This window comes from Ananas comosus, linkage group 17 (assembly GCF_001540865.1).
Source record: "Ananas comosus cultivar F153 linkage group 17, ASM154086v1, whole genome shotgun sequence".
In the NCBI taxonomy this organism is placed as follows: domain Eukaryota; kingdom Viridiplantae; phylum Streptophyta; class Magnoliopsida; order Poales; family Bromeliaceae; genus Ananas; species Ananas comosus.
This window is the reverse complement of record NC_033637.1, coordinates 9,725,300-9,746,510: the sequence shown is the minus strand read 5'-3', so window position 1 is coordinate 9,746,510 and position 21,211 is coordinate 9,725,300. Positions and strand designations below refer to the sequence as shown.

General features: G+C 35.7%; 2 protein-coding genes across 2 annotated transcripts; both read left to right on the top strand.

Moving 5' to 3' along the window:
* On the top strand, nt 129-5,055 carry LOC109722882 (putative pentatricopeptide repeat-containing protein At2g01510). Its single transcript, XM_020251059.1, is given in 4 exon segments — nt 129-2,560; nt 2,562-2,673; nt 2,792-3,579; nt 4,420-5,055. Coding segments are annotated over 3 exon segments (2,442 nt in total). The 5' UTR covers nt 129-277; the 3' UTR covers nt 2,839-3,579; nt 4,420-5,055.
* Nucleotides 13,662-18,301, top strand: LOC109722884 (charged multivesicular body protein 5-like). The gene is made up of 6 exons (XM_020251061.1): nt 13,662-13,808; nt 15,471-15,564; nt 15,659-15,730; nt 16,122-16,233; nt 16,704-16,867; nt 17,866-18,301. Exons 1-6 carry the CDS (start codon nt 13,783-13,785, stop codon nt 17,917-17,919), a joined length of 522 nt encoding a protein of 173 aa, XP_020106650.1. The 5' UTR covers nt 13,662-13,782; the 3' UTR covers nt 17,920-18,301.

Genomic DNA, 21,211 nt, shown 5'->3' with positions numbered 1-21,211 from the left:
TAGAGTTTAACAATAATGTTACCAAACCATCAATAATATTATAAGGTATCTTTGAAGTTACTCACTCGCTAGATTTTGAAAGGTCTATACTCGCGTTTATTTTATCAAATTCTTTCTATACTAAAATTTGGAAAAAGATTTTAAAGCTTTAGAAGGACTCACAGGTAATAATATATTTTCCTTATATATTATAAGGTTGGTGTTGGTCGCATAAAATAAAAAAGTGCATGAAAATTCAAATGAGCTACGCGCGGCCTCTCTAGCCTCTTCAACTCCCATGAGATTCCGACCGTTGAGACCCAATGCGTTTCCCTCCTCCCTCACATCCCTCTCTCCCCCTCTCACGTCCCCCACAATCTCCCCCAAACGCTTTCTCCTCCTCCTCCGCCGCCGCAGCGCCACCACCGAAGCTCCCGACCATGCGCTCGTCGACGCCGCGATGGTCAAAACGGGCTTCGACCTCCGCACCTACCGCGCGAACCACCTCCTGGACTCCCTCCTCCGCAGAGGCGATTTCTCCCGCGCGCGCCAACTGTTCGACGAAATGCCCCACAAGAACACCTTCACTGTGAACCGCATGATCTCCGGCTACGCCAGAGCCGGGGACCTCGACGAGGCGGTGCGCCTCTTCGCCCTCGCGCCCCACCGCAACGCAGTCACGTGGACCATACTGATCGGCGCGTGCTCTGCCGCCGATCGGTCGCGAGAAGCGCTCTCCCTGTTTGTGGGGATGACCCGTGAGGGAATTCGGCCGGACCATGTGGCGATCACCGCCGCTCTCGGCGTCTGCGGCAGCGGCGGCGGCTCCGACGCATCGAATTGGGCCGAACAGATTCATACCCACGTTGTGAAATCCGGTTTCGGAGCGAACCTTGTGGTGTGCAACACTTTGGTGGACTCCTACTGCAAGTGCGAGCTCCTCAGTGGGGCCCGGACGCTGTTTGATGAAATGCCCGAGAGGGACTCGGTCACTTATAATGCGATCATAATGGGCTATTCGAAAGAAGGGTCTTACTTTACGGCCTTGGAGCTGTTTATCGAAATGAGGGACTTAATCTTAAAGCCCTCTCAGTTCACCTTTTCCGGCGTTTTGACCTCCGCGACCGGATTATGTGATTTGGGTCTCGGGAAACAGATTCACGGTCTCGTGGTTAAAGCGAACTTCGGATGGAACGTGTTCGTAAACAATTCTTTGTTGGATTTCTACTCGAAATGCCATTGTTTAGGTGATGCGGAAGCGCTGTTTGATGAGATGGCTGAGAGGGACAATGTTTCTTATAACGTCATGATCTCAGGATACGCGTGGAATGGTTGCGTCAGAGAGTTTCTGGATCTCTTCAGAGAGATGCAGTTAATGGGTTTTGATCGGAAGGCGTGCCCTTTCGCTAGCTTGTTGAGTGTCGCAGGAGCCGTTCCTAGTGTACAAATGGGGAGGCAAATTCATGCTCAGGTTATTATAACTGATTCCGCCTCTGATGATCTTGTGGGCAATGCGCTTATCGATATGTACTCGAAATGTGGAATGTTGGATGTCGCGGAAATGATATTTATGAAAAAACATGATAAAAATACCGTCTCTTGGACTTCAATCATCTCAGGATATATTCAAAATGGTTACTCCGAGGAAGCGCTAAAGTTATTCTGTGAGATGAGAAGAGCGGGGCTGAACCCTGATAGGGCGACGTTTTCTACCATCCTTAGAGCTTCATCCGGCCTGGCAATGGTCAGCGTTGGAAAACAGCTGCACTCTTACTTAATAAGATTTGGTTACTTGTCGAATGTTTTTTCGGGAAGTGCACTTCTTGATACGTATGCAAAGTGTGGTTGCTTAGATGAGAGCCATAAAATATTCCAGGAAATGCCTGAAAGAAACATAGTTTCATGGAATGCCATGGTTGCTGCCTATGCGCAAAACGGGCTGGGGAAGAAGGCTATTGAAATATTCGAAGAAATGCTGCGATCTGGTGTTGAACCTGATTTAGTCACATTTTTAAGTGTCCTCTCAGCATGCAGTCACAGCGGCCTCGTAGATGAAGGGTTGTGGTACTTTGAGCTGATGACTCGGGAATTTGGCTTAAACCCTACGAAAGACCACTATGCTTGTGTTATTGATATATTAGGTCGTGTGGGTCGGTTCGATGAAGTAGAGAAATTGCTGAGTCAGATCCCGTTTGATTCTGATCAGATAATTTGGAATTCCATTCTTAATTCATGTAGAATTCACGGGCATCAGGAATTAGGGCAGCGGGCAGCTGATAAGCTATTTAGGATGGAGCTCAAAGATGCTGCTCCCTTTGTTATAATGTCGAACCTATATGCTAAATCTGGCCAGTGGGAAGAAGCAGCGAAGGTGAAGAAGATGATGAGGGATCGAGGGGTAAGGAAGGAGCCAGCATATAGTTGGGTCGAAATAAAGGAAAAGGCATATACTTTCTCGTCGAACGATCAGACAAATTCAAGGATAAGCGAGATAAAGTCGCTCTTAAAAAATTTAAGTGAAGAAATGGAGAAGGATGGTTATAAGCCTGACATTGGGTGTGCGGATCATTTATTTGACGAGGGAAGTGAAGGTGGAATACTTGAAGCAGCACAGTGAAAGACTGGCGATTGCCGTTGCTTTGACGAATGCCGCAGAGGGACTGCCTTGCACAGTTTGCCGTCCAGCAATCAAAGGTACCGCCCCAGATCACACGGAGGGAGATTGTAGCGTTGGGCTTGAATAAATTCCATCATTTTTTAGCAGGGATTTTTCCCTCTTCTGGTGATTTAGGTAAGCTTGTTGAATAACTAGGAAAATATTTCATGAAGTTGGATAAAATACCAGGTGCCTGCGGTTGAGGTTGCAGAGCTGATCAAAACAACTTAGCACACTATGATCATCCGGAGCATGTAAGCTTCTAATCAATGAACTTATTTCCCTTCCACAAGCATGTAGGAGAAGAAAGTATGATATCATTTATAAGTGCTCATTCTAACAATGTGCAAGGACCAGAGCCTTTTGCTTTGGTACCATCTGGTCTGACAATTGAGCTTTTTGAGGCATATTGACACATGACTCTCGATCGTGATGTCTTCGCGCCTGTTTGGTGTCCAGCTAGAGCTTGTGCAAACTTGTTGATGGAGTAGAGCTATTCAAAGAAGCGTTACAAGCTTTTCATTAAAATCACTCCAACAACTTTCCTCTATAGTAGAAGCAGAAGCTATTTGTTCAGGCTTCTGCTTATTAGAGCTGAGAGGCTCATTTCAGTTTCCTGCCAAATCAAGGGCTTCAGACTTTTTATTTGACAAACAGCTGGTTGTTGCTTCTTTAGATAAGAGGAGCTATTTCAGAAGCCAAGTGAAACAGGCACTCGTTGGCGTAGAAACAATACGTAATTTAGATGTCTTTTGCTTTGCAATTCTTTTCCATTTTTACTTGTTTATTTTGCACTATTTTACTTTATGGAACCTGAACTCTGACGAATTGCTTTCTCTTCAGGATTTATCATGACAAATTATGTATACTACAGGCAAAAGATTCTAAGCGCCAATGCTTAGATGCAGTTTAGGCATATTAATGAAGTGATCCAATATGTACAGGTAATCTTTACTTCCTAACAAAGTTTTCCAAGAATCTCAAATCTTTTTTATTTAAAATATATGCTGTAAATTGTACAATTTTTCTGCTAATTTAATTGCTATTAACCTTTAAATAGGAGGAGAAATGATTTATATTCTTGATCTGCCTATATATTAGAGTTTGTGCACACAAGACTTAGTTTGGTAGGCTTGCTTTTCTTGAAGCACATGGCTTTCCTTTCTAAACTAGCGACGAAGAATTTCTTCTTCTTCTTCTTCACTTTTCTCCTATTCTCCTCCTTGATTACTTTACTAGTTTACCATGATTAAATATTTCATTTTACCATCAGCAAAATTTTGTATGTTATTTGAGTTTTAGTTTTTTGGGAAATACCTTCCAACTTTACCTTAATAAACAGCAGCAAAACATAGTGATAAAAGAAGATGCAAGGACTTTGACATATAAAGTTAGACTAGATCCAATTTAGTCCAGACAGAGTTTCTATTTATGGTAAAATTTATCAAGCTTGGCTTTGAGTTGTGATTTGTACATCTCCACTTCGTGCTTTTTGACAAAGTTTTATCTGTAAATAATTGATTAGTAGTAAACAGAAGCAGATGAAACAGGGCCATTCAAGTTGGAATGTAGGGAAAGTGGATGTCTACTTACGCGACTGAAGAGCTCATGTCACTAGCCTAGAATTTAACCATTTTGGACCATTATGATCAAGGCCATTCAAGTTGATAATTGGGCCTTTCATTCGTTTTACTCTAATGAAACAACTTTGCAATATAATTAGCTTCTTAGCCAATTTGTCTCCTCTCTCTGTTTTCCTCAATCAGCTTCCTTTTGATGTGCAGGTTACTAATCCCTGTAAATTTAATAGGTTTGCGGGTAGAATGGCATGTCCACATAACCCTGAAATCTCGGACAGACTTTAAGCTGCTGAGATATTTACAATAAGTTGATTCTTGTAACGGTGTATTTGGTTGATCCCTTGATTCTACTGCAGTTTATGATGAATATTTATACTTTTCCATAGCAAAGGCAACCGTCTAACGAGCGCAAGCAGTTTGACTCAAGATCCACGTGTAAACGCCGCCATCAAATGTTTTACTTTTACTATATTACAGGTGCTTGCAGTTTGGAATCTTGGTCTATAAATTGAATTTTATTTACAAGAAAGAATATGACTATACAGTGTTGCACGTAATCACTGATGGCTCTAGTGCCTTTTCCTGGAAATTCAAGAATCGATTCTTTGATCAGAGAGTGAGGTTCATCATTGTTCGTGAAAAGGAAGAATAAAAGTAAACAGGAAGAGTGCTGTTGTATTTTTATGCTTCTCAGTCTCTTTTTGTTTATGCTGAAGCAAAAAATCGTCTGCTTCGAAGTTGCATTGGTTTGTGATTTAAATCAAGTGTAAATACATTGATAGAACCTTCAACCTGGTATTCTTACTGATATGGTTGAGAGAGAGCCTTTGGATTTTTTCAGCATCAGTGATCATGGGAGTGGATTTGTGAAAAATAGTAGTAGCTCTGTGAAAAACTAGTCTAATAATTCTTCTTATGAAACAGCTTTTTGATTTAATGTGCAGATATGTGTTGCTTCCAGTGTTTCAAGTGATGTCAAATAAGTGCCACCAGGAGCTGCAGTGTTGCTACTTGGCACCTACTAGCAGAATCTATGAAATCCTGCCTCCAAATTTTGGACTCTTACACTTGGGAGTTGAAGTTCATATAGATTGTCTGCAAGCTTGATTAAAAAAAAAAAATAAAATAAAAGAAAGGTAGTGTCAAATATCAGACTTTTTTTTAAAAAAATAACCCTTAAAAATTTCTAATTGACCAAATGATTCTTCTAAAATTTTATTCGACAAACTAATTCTCTTCGTGCCAGCTCAGTACCATATTGGACAAAAACTAGAAAGACAGTGAATCATTCACCATCTTTAGAAAGCGATGAATCACTTTTCGTTTTTCAACTTGTTATCGTTGTTTATAGATTTTTATGATATTGTTAGGATTGTCTGTGAATTATTAAAAATTTTATTTGATTGTTAGGATTGTATGGATAGATTATTAAGATTTTTTTGAGTTGTTAAGATTATATGTGAATTGTTGAAATTTTTATTTAGTTGTTAGAATACTATATGATATAGAAAGAAACGGTGATTTATATACTCTTTGCGAATGAAAAAAGGGTAAATAATTCATCCTTTTTAAAATTTTATTAAGAACGGAGAGAATGATTCACCGTTTTCTAATTCTTATTCACCTTGATGCTGAGTTGAACAAAATAGAATTAGTAGGCCAAATAAAATTTTTATAGGATCATTTGGCATGCATCGGAAAGAGGGTGTATAATATACACCCGTCTATCTTGGTTTTGAAGCTTTTGATTTTACTGGTGTAGGAAGATGTTGAAATGATTTTTATGAGAAAACCTTTAGGGCGCATTTGGTTCGCGCTATCTTTTAAAGATTCATAATAATCCAATGGGAATAAAAAAATATGACGGTGTTTGGCTAAACGCACTAAGTAATTTAGTTGGTAATATTGGATTCACTTGGGAATATGATTCACCCCAAAGTACTAATTTTATTCCCTTGAGGGAGGGTGGGTATTCTCATATTAATGGATTGGGATAATCATAATATATCTAATCTCTTTTTTTCTTCCTACCCGCCGGCTAATTGATATTATTTTTCTTTACACTCTAACCTTATATCTCTCTCTAAACTTATTTTTCTCTCTAAAATTCAACTTTTTTTTCTCTCTCTAAACTAAGCTTTCTCTCTCTCTCTTTCTAAAATTTCAACTCTCTCACTCCCTCTAATTTCGACTATATTTTTCTTTCTATTTTTTTAATTATGCTCTCTCTCTCTAACTTATACTCTCTCTCTTTTTTCTAAAAAGATGTTGAAACTTTTGGTAACATTATCTAAAATTATTTAAATTAATTAATTAATTAATTGTATATTTTTTGCAATATAAACTAATTAATATTACCGTGCGAACCAAACACAGGAATTCCACATTCTTAGTAATAGGATGAATAGGAATAAAATTCTCGGATATCTTTTATTTCTAGTAATCTTTCATAATGCGAACCAAACGCACCCTTGGTGCTAACTAAAAGCTCCATTGAAACGGTGTTTTTGAATAAACTCCAGTTTGAGCAAATTAATCCATAGTGCTATTTGTGTCCTGCCACCTCTTGTTTCACTAATAATTAGGGGTTTCCATGCATTTAGCCCCGTCATTTTTTTTTTTGTAATAAATAGCCCCAGTAAATTTGTATTTTTAGAAATAACTCTCTTCCAAACAATGTGAGCACCTTGCTGAATAGGAAAAGGTCATGCAAGCGTTTTTAAATTGAACGTGATAATTCAATCACCGTATTTAAATACGGTGACTGGATTACTATGTTCCTTTCGTGTTTTTCACCATGTTTCTTTAATTTTCATTGTCCTTTGAGTTGAAAAATAGGATTTATAGTGTGGGTATGAGCACGGTAATCTAGTACTGTATTTAAATACGGTGATTGAATCACCATGTTCAACTTAATATGACTCGCATCTGTCCAACTTGGCGCTCGCATGGCAGAAACAGGGGCATGATCTCCTACTTCAATTTTTAATTCACGCCAACGCTTGTTCACATAGCTCTACGTCGAACTTCCACCATGTCATTCGCGCACGAAGCAAACATTCGCTGCGGCCTCTTGCATTATGTCTGGGCCCAAGATAGATTTCTTACCAACCTCACCCCGATGCGGCGGACGGTAGCATTTTCTCCCTATACAAGGCTTCATAAGGTGCCTTTCCAATTCTCTCCCGAATATTATTTTTATAGGGGAAGTCCGTCAATTACTAATATTGGTAATGTGTCAGTATCCGCTAGGATGGAAATTACCAGAACGTCACAATTACCGGTCCTGACACCAAGTCAGGACTTGCGTCTACTTCTACATGTCACGCACGTCGGCCACAACAAGAGGACTTATGCTCTAAGCAATACTTAGATCAGAAACATTGGAGGGTTATCTAGTCCTTCGTGACATCCGTCCCACAAAGTAATTCATCAGTATTACTTGAGGGATAACACACGTGTACTTAGGCGACCTAATCATCAAACACGATGATTAACACACACAAGTTGACCCAATTGAGTGAAAATTCACAAAAAAGTATAATATATCTTTAGTTTCAGCTAATTGTTTATTATGATTAACATGAGGCCCATTTGATATTGATAAAAAGAATTAACTTTAACTACACACAAATATATACATAAACTGAATCATAAACAAAAATCACGGTATTTTTTAATCAAAATTTTTAGCCCTACATGATACTACATATTTATAATTTGGTGTAACTAGTGGTAAATTAGTCCAAAATTTTTAATCAATGCGATGGAGGGTATTTTTGATATAACTCATTAATTTATAGGAAAAAAAAAAGATATTTTATAACTTTTGAAGTGCATATTTTATTTTATTTTTTTTATTTGGCAAAATTTCGCACATACCATTGTCGGAGACTCAAATTTCATCAATAGCCCTCTAAAGTCCAAAATATCATGAATGGTCTCATAAAAACTCAAGAAATATTCAAGAATATCCCTCTTAGTAATTAATCTTGAGTTAAATAATATCATTATAGATGTTAAATACAATATCTACCCCTCTATGACACATTAAATATATTTTTTAAAGTATTATGGAACCCCCTCACGTATTTGAAATTTTGAAATTTCCCCTCAACTATTTTTTTTGATCGATCCTTTTTAACTTTTGATTTTTATAGAATTAGGCCAATTTACAGTTAGTAACTAATACGATTATTAAATTTGATAAAATTTTTAAATTAAATAATAACAAAAAATTAGGGATTGAGAAGTGTTAATAAAAAATAAAAAAATAGAAGTTGCGGATCCATATCAAAATTGTTTATAGTTGAGGAGGTCTCCGTACATTTGTCTTTTCAAATTTGAATTATTTGTGGTTATTTTAGTAGAAAATTTTTCTTAAATTTTGCAATTCTTTTAGGCATAAATAAATAATTATTTCATTTTTTTTTGATAAAAAGTAATTAAATTCTTTAAACTTAGTTGAGAGTTAAGGTGTCTTAATAAAAAAAGTGTAAAGTTAGGGGGGCTTCATTTCAAAAATTCGTATAGTTGAGGGATCTTCGTACATAAAACGAAGGACTCAGTCTCAAACAACATAAATAATAAGGGGTAAATTAGTCATTTTATGACAACCGATATTTAACCATACTTTAACAGTAGGAATAATTATGATAATAAATTTTCTATATTTAAAAGGTATACATAGTAATTTTTCTTTTTGTAAGAGAATCTACAAAATTTAAAAGTTTTAAAGGGGTATTGATGAAATTACCCCTTTTAGTTTCATACGTCGAAGTTTTTGGAGTAAAACATAAAAAAAAAAGCGGTAAATTTTTTTATTATTTTTGTCTTAAAAAAAAAAAGAGAATAATTCATTATTGTTTTCTTATATTTTTTTATATAATCATAGTATCTACATAAAAATCTCAACAACCAACATATAATTTTTAACGAAAACATAAATCAAAATTTTTTAAAAACAGTGAATGATTCATCGTTTTTAAAGTCTTATTGAAGACTGAAAAATTTACCATCTTGTAAATTATTTTAAGTATGGCGCTATCTATTTTCTTTTCACTACGACGCTAAATTAAAAAAAAATGTTTTCAATTTACTAATTAAAATTTTAATAATTAAATACAGTTAATAATTTACTATCTTTTACTCTTTTCTTATATATGTTCTCCTCGTACAATTCTAATAACCATACAAAAATCTCAACAACTAATATATAATTTTAACAAACTCACAAACTATTTTTTTTTAAAAAAAGATGGTGAATAATTCATCATCTTTAAAGCCTTATTGAATCATCCTTCACTAGCTTTTTTTTTTATTATGAATTCATGATGATGTCTCTTTTTATTTCCACTATGGTGTCCGGTTAGCAAAAATTAATTAATTTACCAAAAAAAATTTTAACAACATTATTTAGCAAATTAAGGGATGATTTCAGGGCTTTTTTATAAAATAACCCGCCAAAATTTTAAAATTGGAGAAACAATCCTGTTAAAATTTTATTTGAAAAAATAACCCTCATTTCGCCACGTAGGCGTCACGTCAGATTTTTGCTATAAATGTGGTGAATCATTCACCGCCTTTAGTGCAAAATACCCTAAATTTATTGAAATTTATCTAAGTCCTGAAGTTAAACACAGATAAACGGTTAATTAATAAGACGGTGAATGATTCACCGCCTTTATAGCAAAAATCCAACGTGGCAAAAGGAGGGTTAGTTTTCCAAATAAAATTTTGATAGAATTATTTTGTCAATTTGAAATTTTTGGAGGGTTATTTTATGAAAAAACCCGATAATTTCATACAGCTCTCTTGTTACGCCCCGGGGTCTAAAACAATATCTTTTTACAAATCAAAGTTGCACAAAATTTTTTTCGAATGTATTTGCACAGCGTACTAAACAATAACCACATCATGATCATAATTCACAATCTACATTTACCAATACGCAAGCAATAGATGCGATACAATTTCATACAGTTAGCCATCATTAAAAATGATATATACTTCTAAACACGTCTTAAGCGCTGAATGATGCGATACACATTACAACAATCATCCTATTTAAAAGTGCTGCTTATCCAGAGACTTTGTTTTTAAACTTTATTTATTCATCCATGAAAGTCATTCGAAATCTTTTTAAAACTGTTTCTTACACGGAAACTCAATATTTGAAAATCGACTATCTCGAGTGTTAAAAAAAAGAATCATATGAAAAAAAATCACACTTCATTTTTTTTTTTAATAGGTGAGCCGACTTCGACTGCTGCAGTTGGGCCTTCTCAGGTGGATGCGACTGCAGCAGTTGGGCCTAATTATATCATACTAAATAAAAATTTAATAGATGCATACCTTTTCAACTGCACTGCAGTTAGAAATACATGCAATCAAATGGTCCCTAAATTATAGTGTACTAAAATTAAGAAAGGGTAAACTTGAAATGCCACCTCCGTGGTTTCGCATTTTTTCACTCTAGTATCTTGTAGTTTAAAGTATATCAAATAGTGTCATGTAGTTTTATTTTTATCTTTTCGTTACATTTTTCGTTAATATTTCGTTAAATTATATAAAAAAAACTTCAGATACCCCATCTAGGTTTATCGAATATTTACTTTAGTACGGTTTAATTTTAACGTTGTCACTGATTTAACGAAAAAAATTAATGGAATCGATAATAAAAAGATAAAATTAAAATCACATGATACTAAATTGGTACACTTTAAATTACATGAAATTAAAGTGAGAATGTGTGAAACCAAAGGTGTGGTATTTGAAATTTTTTATAAAAAAATAGGAAATGACTGGTATTTGAAGTTTTCTTAAAAAATAAATAAAAAAAAAGGAAAAAAAAAAAAGGAAAGTCCGAGAAGCTTCTCTACGTATCACGCTCATGTCGTGTGTCAGAAGTTTCCACGCGTGAGCTTACGTGCGCGCGGAGAATTTGACCTCCTCCTCCCCCCTTCCCTCCCAAATAACCCACCCCCTTCTTCTTCTTCTTCTTCTTCTTCCTCTTTTCAATTTTGAAAATCCCGCTTCCCCTTCTCTCCTCTCTCCCTCCTTGTCCAATCCCTCATCGGAGGCGATCGCCGCGTCCCTCCCCCTCCCCTTCGATCCTTGGGAATCCATAGCGGGAGGAGGAGGAGGGAGCCGCCCCCGACCATCCAAGATGCCACCGATAGGGTTTTTACTCACCCCCTTCCCCCTTCTTCTCTCTCGATCGATTCCTCTAGCGTTTGTTCCAATTTTTCCGATTTTTTTGGGTTCTGGATTTTAGTCTCTCGATCGTTAAGTTTTGGCCTCTGAAGCTGTGGATCCGATTGCGTTAACATGGTGCTTTGGATCGTTACGCAGTAATCTGAGTTAGTTTATGTTTTGTTAGACTTTTAGAATTTTCGGTTATACGGTAGTGCCTCTGAACGTATGTGTTTGGTTGTGTTAATGTTTGTGCCTCGGGTTTGATGAGTTTCTAATTTTTGTAATTTGATAGGTGAATTCATACAAAGGATTTAAGTGTCGTGGCATAGAGTCGTGCCGAAAACTTGCCGCACTGTATGGCACGGTGCGTGCCGGACCGCCGATGCATACTGGTTACAAAAGAAAATACCTGTTTGCCAACACATAATTATATGAAATATTTATTTTCTTTAGCAACAAAATATTAACATTACTTATTATGTATCTTATCAAGTCTTTTGAACTTTATTGAGAAAATTACTTACTAATTTTTTTTTTTAAAAAAGAGTTTTGAGCTATACCATCGATATGGGACTGTATCGTGCCGATATCTTGTTGACACTATACAGTACGGTAGATACGGCATGTGCCGATAGGCATTTAAATCCTTGATTCATACACTTTGAGTGGGCTAAGATTGGTTGAGAAATGTTTGTTTGCTGATGAAAATTTAACTACAGATTGTAGTACTTTCTCACAAAAAAAAAAGAAGAAAAACAGTTGATTGCGGTACTAGTTCATGAAATTCTAGTCATTTTAATAAAAAACAGTTAAGCTGGAAAAGGGAAATTCGAAAATCCGAACTTTTGGAAGTATGTTACTTTAGTGTTTACCGACTAGTGATAGAACTAGAAGTGCAATTATTGCTTGCACCCGTTGCATCTGTGCAACTCCTGGACCATGCACAGCTCAAATTTCAATCTCTACTATTCATTGACTTGCAACCTTTTCTTCACTTAGAAATGAAACAGTTGGCTTCAAACTACGGCATTGATGGAGGGCCGATGGATTTGTGAGGCATGGATGTAACGATGCACGGGGTGCGTGCAATTCACCGAGACAATAAGGGCTAAAGGGAAGAAATTCGAAAATGCTTGCAGCGCCGAATGTGCAACTTAAAAGCTCAAGTACTAAAGTGGAACTTGATTAAAATGCAAGGGAATTGTAGCGCATTTTACCCAAAATTTTACAACTCAGATAATTCTGACTTTTTATTTTCCTTTTGAGAAAAAGAGCAGTTAAAAACTCCACCTGCTTCATCCACCAGCAAAATGAATAAGCAAAAGCGGTAATGGGACCTCAAAGTAGAAAAGATACAGTGAGCAATAAAAAAGAGGGAAATAGTAAAGACAAATAAAAGCTAGCCTAAAACAGAAAACGATAAAAGTAACTTAATGAAACAACAAAAGGAAACAAGTCTAAAAGTAACAAGAACAGGAGAGTAAGGTATCAAATGTTGTTCGGCCTTTTTCAATGTAAATGTGTTAAATTGAAACAGAGAGAATCAACACTAACTGTTCTCCAAGCAGTAGGATTTCATGCAACTTCCTTTCTTGGTTTAGGATGTAATGCCATATTTTATTCTGCAAATGTTATGTTCTTAACTAGTTGGTTCTAGTCTAGTCGATCATTTTCTTAGACACTTTACATTTGTAGCCAGCTTCACAGCATTGGCATGCTTATTATGGTTAAGAAGTCTTAATGTTTTTGCAATAAAAGAGGAGGAATCGGCTCAGTGCAAATGCTTCTTTTCCCATAAGAAGATTCATGAACTCTTCAAAGATAACAACCCTTCGCCATTTTGTTCTCTGCTTTAGCTTTGTCTTTTTCAATCACCTTCAGCTTCATTCCTACGAGTGTGAGCTGAATGTAAGCTCGACTTCACTAATTGTATGATTGGTGGTATTGGTAAGTTGGACTGGACTGCCTGATGGTTAGTGATAGAACAGTTTGGAGAGAAATGAATCCTTTCTCTAAAATGACCTTAGTTCATTTGTTTCTTTAGATAACTGTCCAGCTTCGCTGTTCAATCTTCTACCTGCTTATCTTTATTGCATTGATATCTCCTGTCTATCCAATTTCCCCTATTAGTAGTACTTGGTTTAACATCTTTATGGTCGTACTGATGCATTATTTTATGCCATCAAGCTTGTTTTCCTAAAATCATGCCTTGGAATATGACTTTGTGATAATTTTCTTTTGCAGATAAACAAAAGAGGGGAGACAGTTGATGAAAAGATCAGAAAGCTTGATACTGAGTTGGCTAGATATAGGGAACAAATTAAGAAGACTCGTCCTGGTCCTGCTCAGGATGCTATCAAAGCTCGGGCCATGAGAGTACTTAAACAGAGGAAGATGTATGATATATTTTCCTTGTCCTTATATTTGTGGACAAAATGTATGGATAATCGTGTATCGTCCTGATACTGCAACTTAGTCCCTTTACTCTTAAACACTTCAGTCTCTGAACGTTCTTATATTTTGCTTTTCCATCTGTCACTGTATAGAAAAACCAAGCTTTCCCTCTAAAATGATTTCCTTTCCTTGTTTCATTGTGCTTGAACAGGATGAAAAAAGTTATTTGAAAAGGTCATGTTCTATAAGATATTCTAAGCACTCACGAATGGAAAAGCAATAAATGAGTGAGTTCACAGATCGAAGTCTTTGGGTAAAAAGTTCATGAGACTTTTAAGTCAATATCACGTGGACCATCAGCATTTTGCCTGTTTTCTGTCACTTGGAGAGGCTGTAAATTTAGGTTGTTTAGAAGCATTATGATTTAAGTTCTTCATAGCTTCGCAAGAAACACTTATGCTTTACTTGTGTCAGTCATCATTTATATTGGATATTGCATTATTTGCGTTAGCATTTCTGTAGTTACCTCTGATATTTTCACCTTTATTCAGTTACAAATCACTCATTTTAAATTACCTTTTCTTTTTAGCCATTCTAAAATCTTCTTAGACCTGATTGATGTAGTAGAAACCTGATTGATGTAGTAGAAACAGTGTTAAGTTGAAGACAATTTTATTAGCCAGTGTAACCTATTACTACATGGTTGCAGTGGCCGGGTTGTAGAAAGAGCACTTGGTGTTTCCCTAAATGATTGTGCAAATCTATCTAAGAGATTCTATCTTCTATTGAAGTACCAAACAATTTTGTTTTCATTGCTGCCCAAAAGATTGATATGATAGGAAATGGTCTGAGAATAGTCTTAACACCCCCTCTCATGTGGATGGTGGAGAGCATGGACCGTCCATGTGCACTAACATGAGAGGTAAGAGAAGAATCAGGAAACAGGAAATGCCACTATAAGGTGTTTGTGGGAATTGAATCTAGGAACTCTTGGAATGTAGGGCATTTAGGACACTTTTTGTTATATCAAGTTGCCTAAAAGATCCGGTAATATATTTGACTCCTCCACTCATGTGTATAATGGATAGTAAATCTACATGGAATTGATATGTGAAGTAAGAGAGGGGTACTTAACCCATTAAAATATAATGCAGGAATTTAACCTACCAAATGTTGAATGATTGAACCAATGACCTCATGGAATGGCCGGAACTTAGGAATGGCTCTGACCAAGTGTAAATATTTTGTTCGAAAACATATATTATCTGTCATTGGGATAAATGAAGAAAGTTCACTTGAAGGTTGAGAACAGCAACTTGGACCCCGATGAAATGGTGTGGCATTGGTGGCTTGGTATGGAATGATGTTGGTCAATTTTTTGACAGTTACAAGTTAGGACCTAACGTTCGTGTTTGTTAGTTGTGTACTAATTGCAGCAATGCCCAAATAGCCTGTGAAAGTTTTTAACTTCGGTTGATGGAAACTATACCTATGAGCTTTGCTCGAAGTGGATTCAACGCCAGACTGTCGCTACTTTGTGTAGCTCATATATGTCTGCTTTGTCTTATCATACAGTCAATGCATGATATTTTGATAGTTTCTCCACTAGGTTGTTTATAGTGCAATGTTAGTTATTTCTCATAAAACATCTTTATTTAATTTAGGTATGAAGCACAGCAGGAGACGCTTTACAATCAGACCTTTAACCTTGACCAAGTTGCTTTTGCTGCAGAGGGACTAAAAGATGCTAAGCAAACTGTATGCCTTGAAAACGTTCTGCCGAAAAATAAACTTCCGATGATGACTTCTATGCCAGCTAATATGTTTGTTCTGTATGATTTTACTCTTGCAGATGACAGCTTTGCAGTCTGCCAATAAAGAGCTAAAAGGAGTGATGCGAACTGTGAATATCGATGACATAGATGTACGTTTGTTGTTCCCTTGTTGAGTTTAATTTAAAAAAGTCATGAAAGTTTAGTTTCAAAGAGTCAATTCGATGCCTTTTTGGCCTGGTATCTCGGGCAACTTATATACTTCAGGAAGCAAAAGCTTTCCGAAACCAAGTACTTTTGAGCTGGTAGGAAGCTGAAATTATTTTTGGCTTCCAAAAGTGGATGTTCCAATCTGAAGCATTTGCTTCTGCTACTGCCGGAAACTTTTGAGGAGATTTAGTTGTAAAGGCTAGTAGTGCGTCTTCATATAGCTCTTGTCACGCAACATTTTGATAGAATTATATGATCGCCTTCTTTTTTTCTTATTGACTGTTAAGATTGGAAACTCCACCGGAAACTCCACTAACTTATTGTAATATGCAGCGTATGCAAGATGAGATGATGGATCTGATGGATAGGAGCAATGAAGTACAAGAATCTCTCGGCAGAAACTACAATGTCCCTGATGACATTGATGAGGAAGATCTTTTGGGCGGTAGGAAGAACCTTTCCTAAATAATGGGGCCTCTATTTTTCATTCTTTTGCTCACCGTTTCCAATTGTTTCAAGGCAAAATTAGTATTAATTTTGATTGACGCCCCTCAATATTGGTTCATTTTGATTTTAGGTTATATCCATCAGTTGAATGTGCAGTTTCTGTTAAATTTAACACACGCTCTCTGCTTTTTAAGTACAAAACTTTGGGTTCTGATAAATTTATGGCCTTTAGTTAATGAAGCCATTAATTTTAACGGAATTCCAAATTCAACTAACAGAAATGACTCAAATTAAACAAGCAAAATCTGAGTTGTTAATCAGAAAAAAAAGTGAAATTGAGGGTTCTATTTTATTTAAAATGGCCTATAGTTGAGCACATCTCGCACATTTTTATCTTTCTTTAAATCATAATTGTTGGATACATATATCTTGTTCAAAGCCCTAATTTCTTCTGTTTGTCAAGAGCAGAGTTAGATGCTTTGGAAGCTGACATGGGAATGGAGACGGAACCTAATGCGGTCCCATCCTATCTTCAACCAGATAAAGAGACAGAGTTGGAGGAGGAAATGACGTTGCCTGCAGCACCTACAGGCCAGGCTGCAGCAGCACAACCTAACTGGCACAGCGCCCCGGTAGCCTCTTTATCACTTATATAATCTTTAACATTACAGTGTTAACTGTTGAGCGTATGTCATACATTGTCACATGATTGAAGTAATGAAATCCAGCAAGAATTATGCAAGGTGTTATGATTTCTGGAATATCTCATTCCATTGGAAATATTTGGGTAAAAACATGGGGGGCTTACCTGTACTGTTGGGCATTTTAAATTCGATGTTAATTTTGCTAACTAATCTTACAATTCTTTCAGAAAATTCTATGAATTCCTATTCGAACTCAACGATATCTTTTAAAGTCGTGAAATGTTTGGTTGGGCAACAAAGTATTCCATTAAAAAAAGGTTACAATTACTGTTACGAATACTGTTAAGTTCCGACACATGTGCATGCACGCTCACACATGCATACAGATGGAGAAATCAAAATAGTAGATTGTTGGGCAATTTAAGTTAACATTTTAGAGTTTAGGTGCCTTATTTTAAAATGTGCTATTTATCAGGTGAGGTCTGTATGTTTTCGTTAATATTTGAATAGATATTCTTCTAGGTTGTGCCACTTTTTTTACAATTAGAAAGATAAAGCTCATTTTGGATTCCGATCATGTCTGATTCCTTCGAGTTATGAGGAAGCAAACTTCAATAGGAAACCAATGAATTATGCAGTAGTGATACAGTAAGCGTTATTTGATGCAAACATACTTAATTTCAATTTTCTGTTCTATGAAAATCTTGGACTTGTTGCATCATCGATGGCGGAATAGCAATTATATCGGAGACATGCATTCATGCTTTAGGGCACTTTCTTCGCAATGTAATGCACCACTGTACGTAAAATTGGTGCGGATAGAGCTAATAACAAGTAGATAAAACAGTAGAACGAATTCTCTTAGCTGGAATTTCATTAAAGGGGAAGTTCACAAGTTTTGTTCAGTAAATAGGAGCCGGCATTATGCAGCACGAATCTGTTTACTGCATTGCGAATATAAAACCTGTCCATGTACTTCGCTGCAGATGGAGGATGAGCTAGGCTTGCCGGCGGTTCCCAGAGCATCTCTTCGTGGTTAAAGCGACTCCAAAGCGCTCGCCTTGATGTAAGTAAATTTCATATTTCCTTAATAGGGCGGGGTGACACATTGATCATTTCGTAGATAGAACTAGTGGGCATTCGGAATGCAATGTGGGTAAATTTTGTCAATAAGGAGATTGTGTGATATGTATATATATTGGTCTGAAAGTCTCAGATATTATCAGCCAATTAGAATGATAGGTTTTATTACTGTTCTTTTTTCTATTCTTGGCTTTTATGGAAGGGCTATATCATGTGCAATTTTGTGAATCTTTCTTCTGTTGAAACAGTGATGATGTATGGTTGCAATTTCTGCAGCACCATTTGCTGTCCTTGGTTTTGTTACTCCTATTGCAAAATTTTCCTTTGCAGTTCCTGGTATATTAGCAGACCTACAAATTATTATTTTGGGCCGATCATCAATTCCTGTAACCTTTCAATGTTACTCATCCATGCTATGACATTAAAAATTAGGGTAAACTTCAAATGCCACCCGTGGTTTCGTTTTTTTTTTTTTAATATTTTGTGGTTTAAAATATGTTAATTTAGTATCTTGTGGTTTTATTTTTTTTTTTTCATCAGTTCTTTTGTTAATATTTTGTTAAATTATATACAAAAGATTTTAGATACCCTACCTAGATTTATCGAATATTCATTTTAGCACCATTTAGTTTTAACATTGTTACTAATTTAATTAAAAAAAATTAGTGGGGGGATAATAAAAAGAGAAAAATAAAACCACAGGTTACTAAATTGATATATTTTAAAGGAAAAACTTCAAAAACCCCCCCTGTGGTTTCGTGCATTCTCACTTTGCTACCCTGTGGTTTAAAACGTATCAATTTGCCCCCCTGTGGTTTCGTTTTTATCTTTTTGTTATCAATTTTATTATTATTTTTTTTTAAAATCAGTGACAAAGTTAAAATTAAAGGATACTAAAGTGACTATTCGATAAATATAGATGGTTATCTGAAGTTTTTTGTATATAATTTAACGAAATATTAACGAAAAAGCTTCCGAAAAGATAAAAATGAAACCACAGGGGGGTAAATTGATACGTTTTAAACCACAGGGTAGCAAAGTGAGAATGCACGAAACCACAGGGGGGGTTTTTGAAGTTTTCCCTTAAACCACAGAATATTAAAGTGAAAAAGTGCGAAATCACGGGGTGGTATTTGAAGTTTTCCCTAAAAATTGTCTATGCATGCTTTGTGTATCTGTTATCTTGTTTGTTTATAATAAGGTCGTAGGTTTTTGTTAAAGGCAAAGCTTTGATTTCATTTGGAGATATGTTTAAGCACAGCCACAAATTGAGACTTAGTTGATGAGAACACTACAAAAATGATATTTATCGAGAAAATGAAAAAAAATTGTGTGTATTAGTTATTTAGTTTCCAGGCCTAACAAAACGAAACAAATCGAATTTTACTAGGTAGGTTTACTTTCATATCGTTTCTGGTGAAGCGGCATTCTAAATAATGATCGGCACTGTCGAACATAGTCTACATTACTTGAACTTCATAAGAATTGAATTTCATAATTTTCTGATATCATTTGCCTAGCAACCAAATGGTTACAAACTTATATTAGTCATAAAAAATAATCAATTATAAGATCACTTGAATAATAGGCAAATGACGTTGAAAAAATTGTGAAATTTGGAAACTAAGAAGTTTGAATAGTTTAGATTGAGTTTACGGTGTCGATCGTCTATTTGAATGCCCTATAGTTGAAAATAATATGGGAGTAAATGATTTGATTTACTTCTAAAAGTACTCAAGTTTTACCGCATAAAATGTATAGAAAAATCTAATATAATCTATTTATCTATACACTATATAATTTGACAGATTCGTTAATATATGTGGTGTTTTTTTCTTTCACTCTCTCCACATGGTGGGCTATCACCTTTCCTCTCTCTTTCTTTTCTCTATTTCATATGGCAGGTCTTCCCTCTTTCATGTGGTAGGTCTTTCCTCTCTCCTTTCTCTCTCGTCCCCCATCATTCTTTCTTCTCTTCTAACTCTCGTCGGATGTCTCTCTTTCTCTCTATCTAAATCCTTCTCTCTCTAAATTTTTCTCTCTCTAAATCATTCTCTCTCTTGTTAGCATCCACACAATCAAATCCTGGCCCCCTCCCCCCTCTCTCTCGCGCGCGCTCTCTCTCTCTCTCTCTCTCTCTCTCTCTCTCTCTCTCGCTTCGGATTACAGCGGAAGCTCGGGCTACGTTAACATGAAGGATCAAATGGCAACTAGGATGAGAGGGGGGTGAATTAGTTGACAATTAAAAACTCAAGTAAAATTAAATCCAGATAAAAATTGCACAACCAAATAAAAGAAGAAAATCAAACTCAGATAATACAGATGATTTATTCTGATTCGGCCTTTCTGCTTACTCTAATCCGGTCCTTCTTTTCCTTGAAGTACCGATTTCACTATCACTTGGCCTTTTGAACAGAGCAAGACCAAAGCCGCTTACAACCACACAAAACTTCTTTTACAACCTCTCATTGAAGCTCACAATTACAAATCAATGAACAATTAGGACTTAGAGAATTTTTCTGAAATTATATCCCAAACAACATCCAAGCCTCTCTTTAAATACACTAGCCATCATTTCAAAAAGGGAACAAAAATATGATTAAATTATAATTGATTTTAATTTGAATTTAACTATATTTGCAAATGCATTTAAATTAATTCCAAAATAAATTTGAATCCATACCACATTTGCAAACACATTTGAAATATTACTATATTGAAAAGCCCATTTGAAATTATACCAAATTTGTGAAATCCTTTTAAATTAATACTACAAATGTAAAATTTTTTGAATTCATTTCATATTTGTAAAAGCTTTTGAAATAATACTATATTTATAAAACTCATTTATATCATATTTTATATTTTTTAAATTCATGCAATAATAAAATCAATTTTGAATTTATACCATGCATAAAATCACTTTCATACCATATTAAAATAATGGCTAATTTGACGTTAAGCTCAAATCAAACCCAAAAGGTGAGTTGGTTAACTTGACTAGGTTGACCGGCTCAAATCCAAAAAATTGTAAAGAAGTCCTTCAAATTATTGTTGTGGCACTTGCATCCAATTTGGTACAATTTGATCTTGTCCGGACCAATTTGAACAATTTGATTAAATGGTTACTTTTGATCAATTTCGGTTCGGCTTGAGCCACTTTAAATTCAACTACAACCTGAAATTGCTAAGTAACAAATTAAAATCCAAAATTTGTTTGTTATCATCAAAGTTTATTATTGGTTAAAA

Bases quoted from the DNA above. Each gene is read 5' to 3' on its own strand.
- LOC109722884 (XM_020251061.1), top strand. From the start codon at position 13,783: ATGAGAGTACTTAAACAGAGGAAGAT. The intron at 16,234-16,703 runs GTAGGAAGAACC...TGTCAAGAGCAG, and splicing joins TGAGGAAGATCTTTTGGGCG to AGTTAGATGCTTTGGAAGCT. The intron at 16,868-17,865 runs GTAGCCTCTTTA...ACTTCGCTGCAG, and splicing joins CTAACTGGCACAGCGCCCCG to ATGGAGGATGAGCTAGGCTT.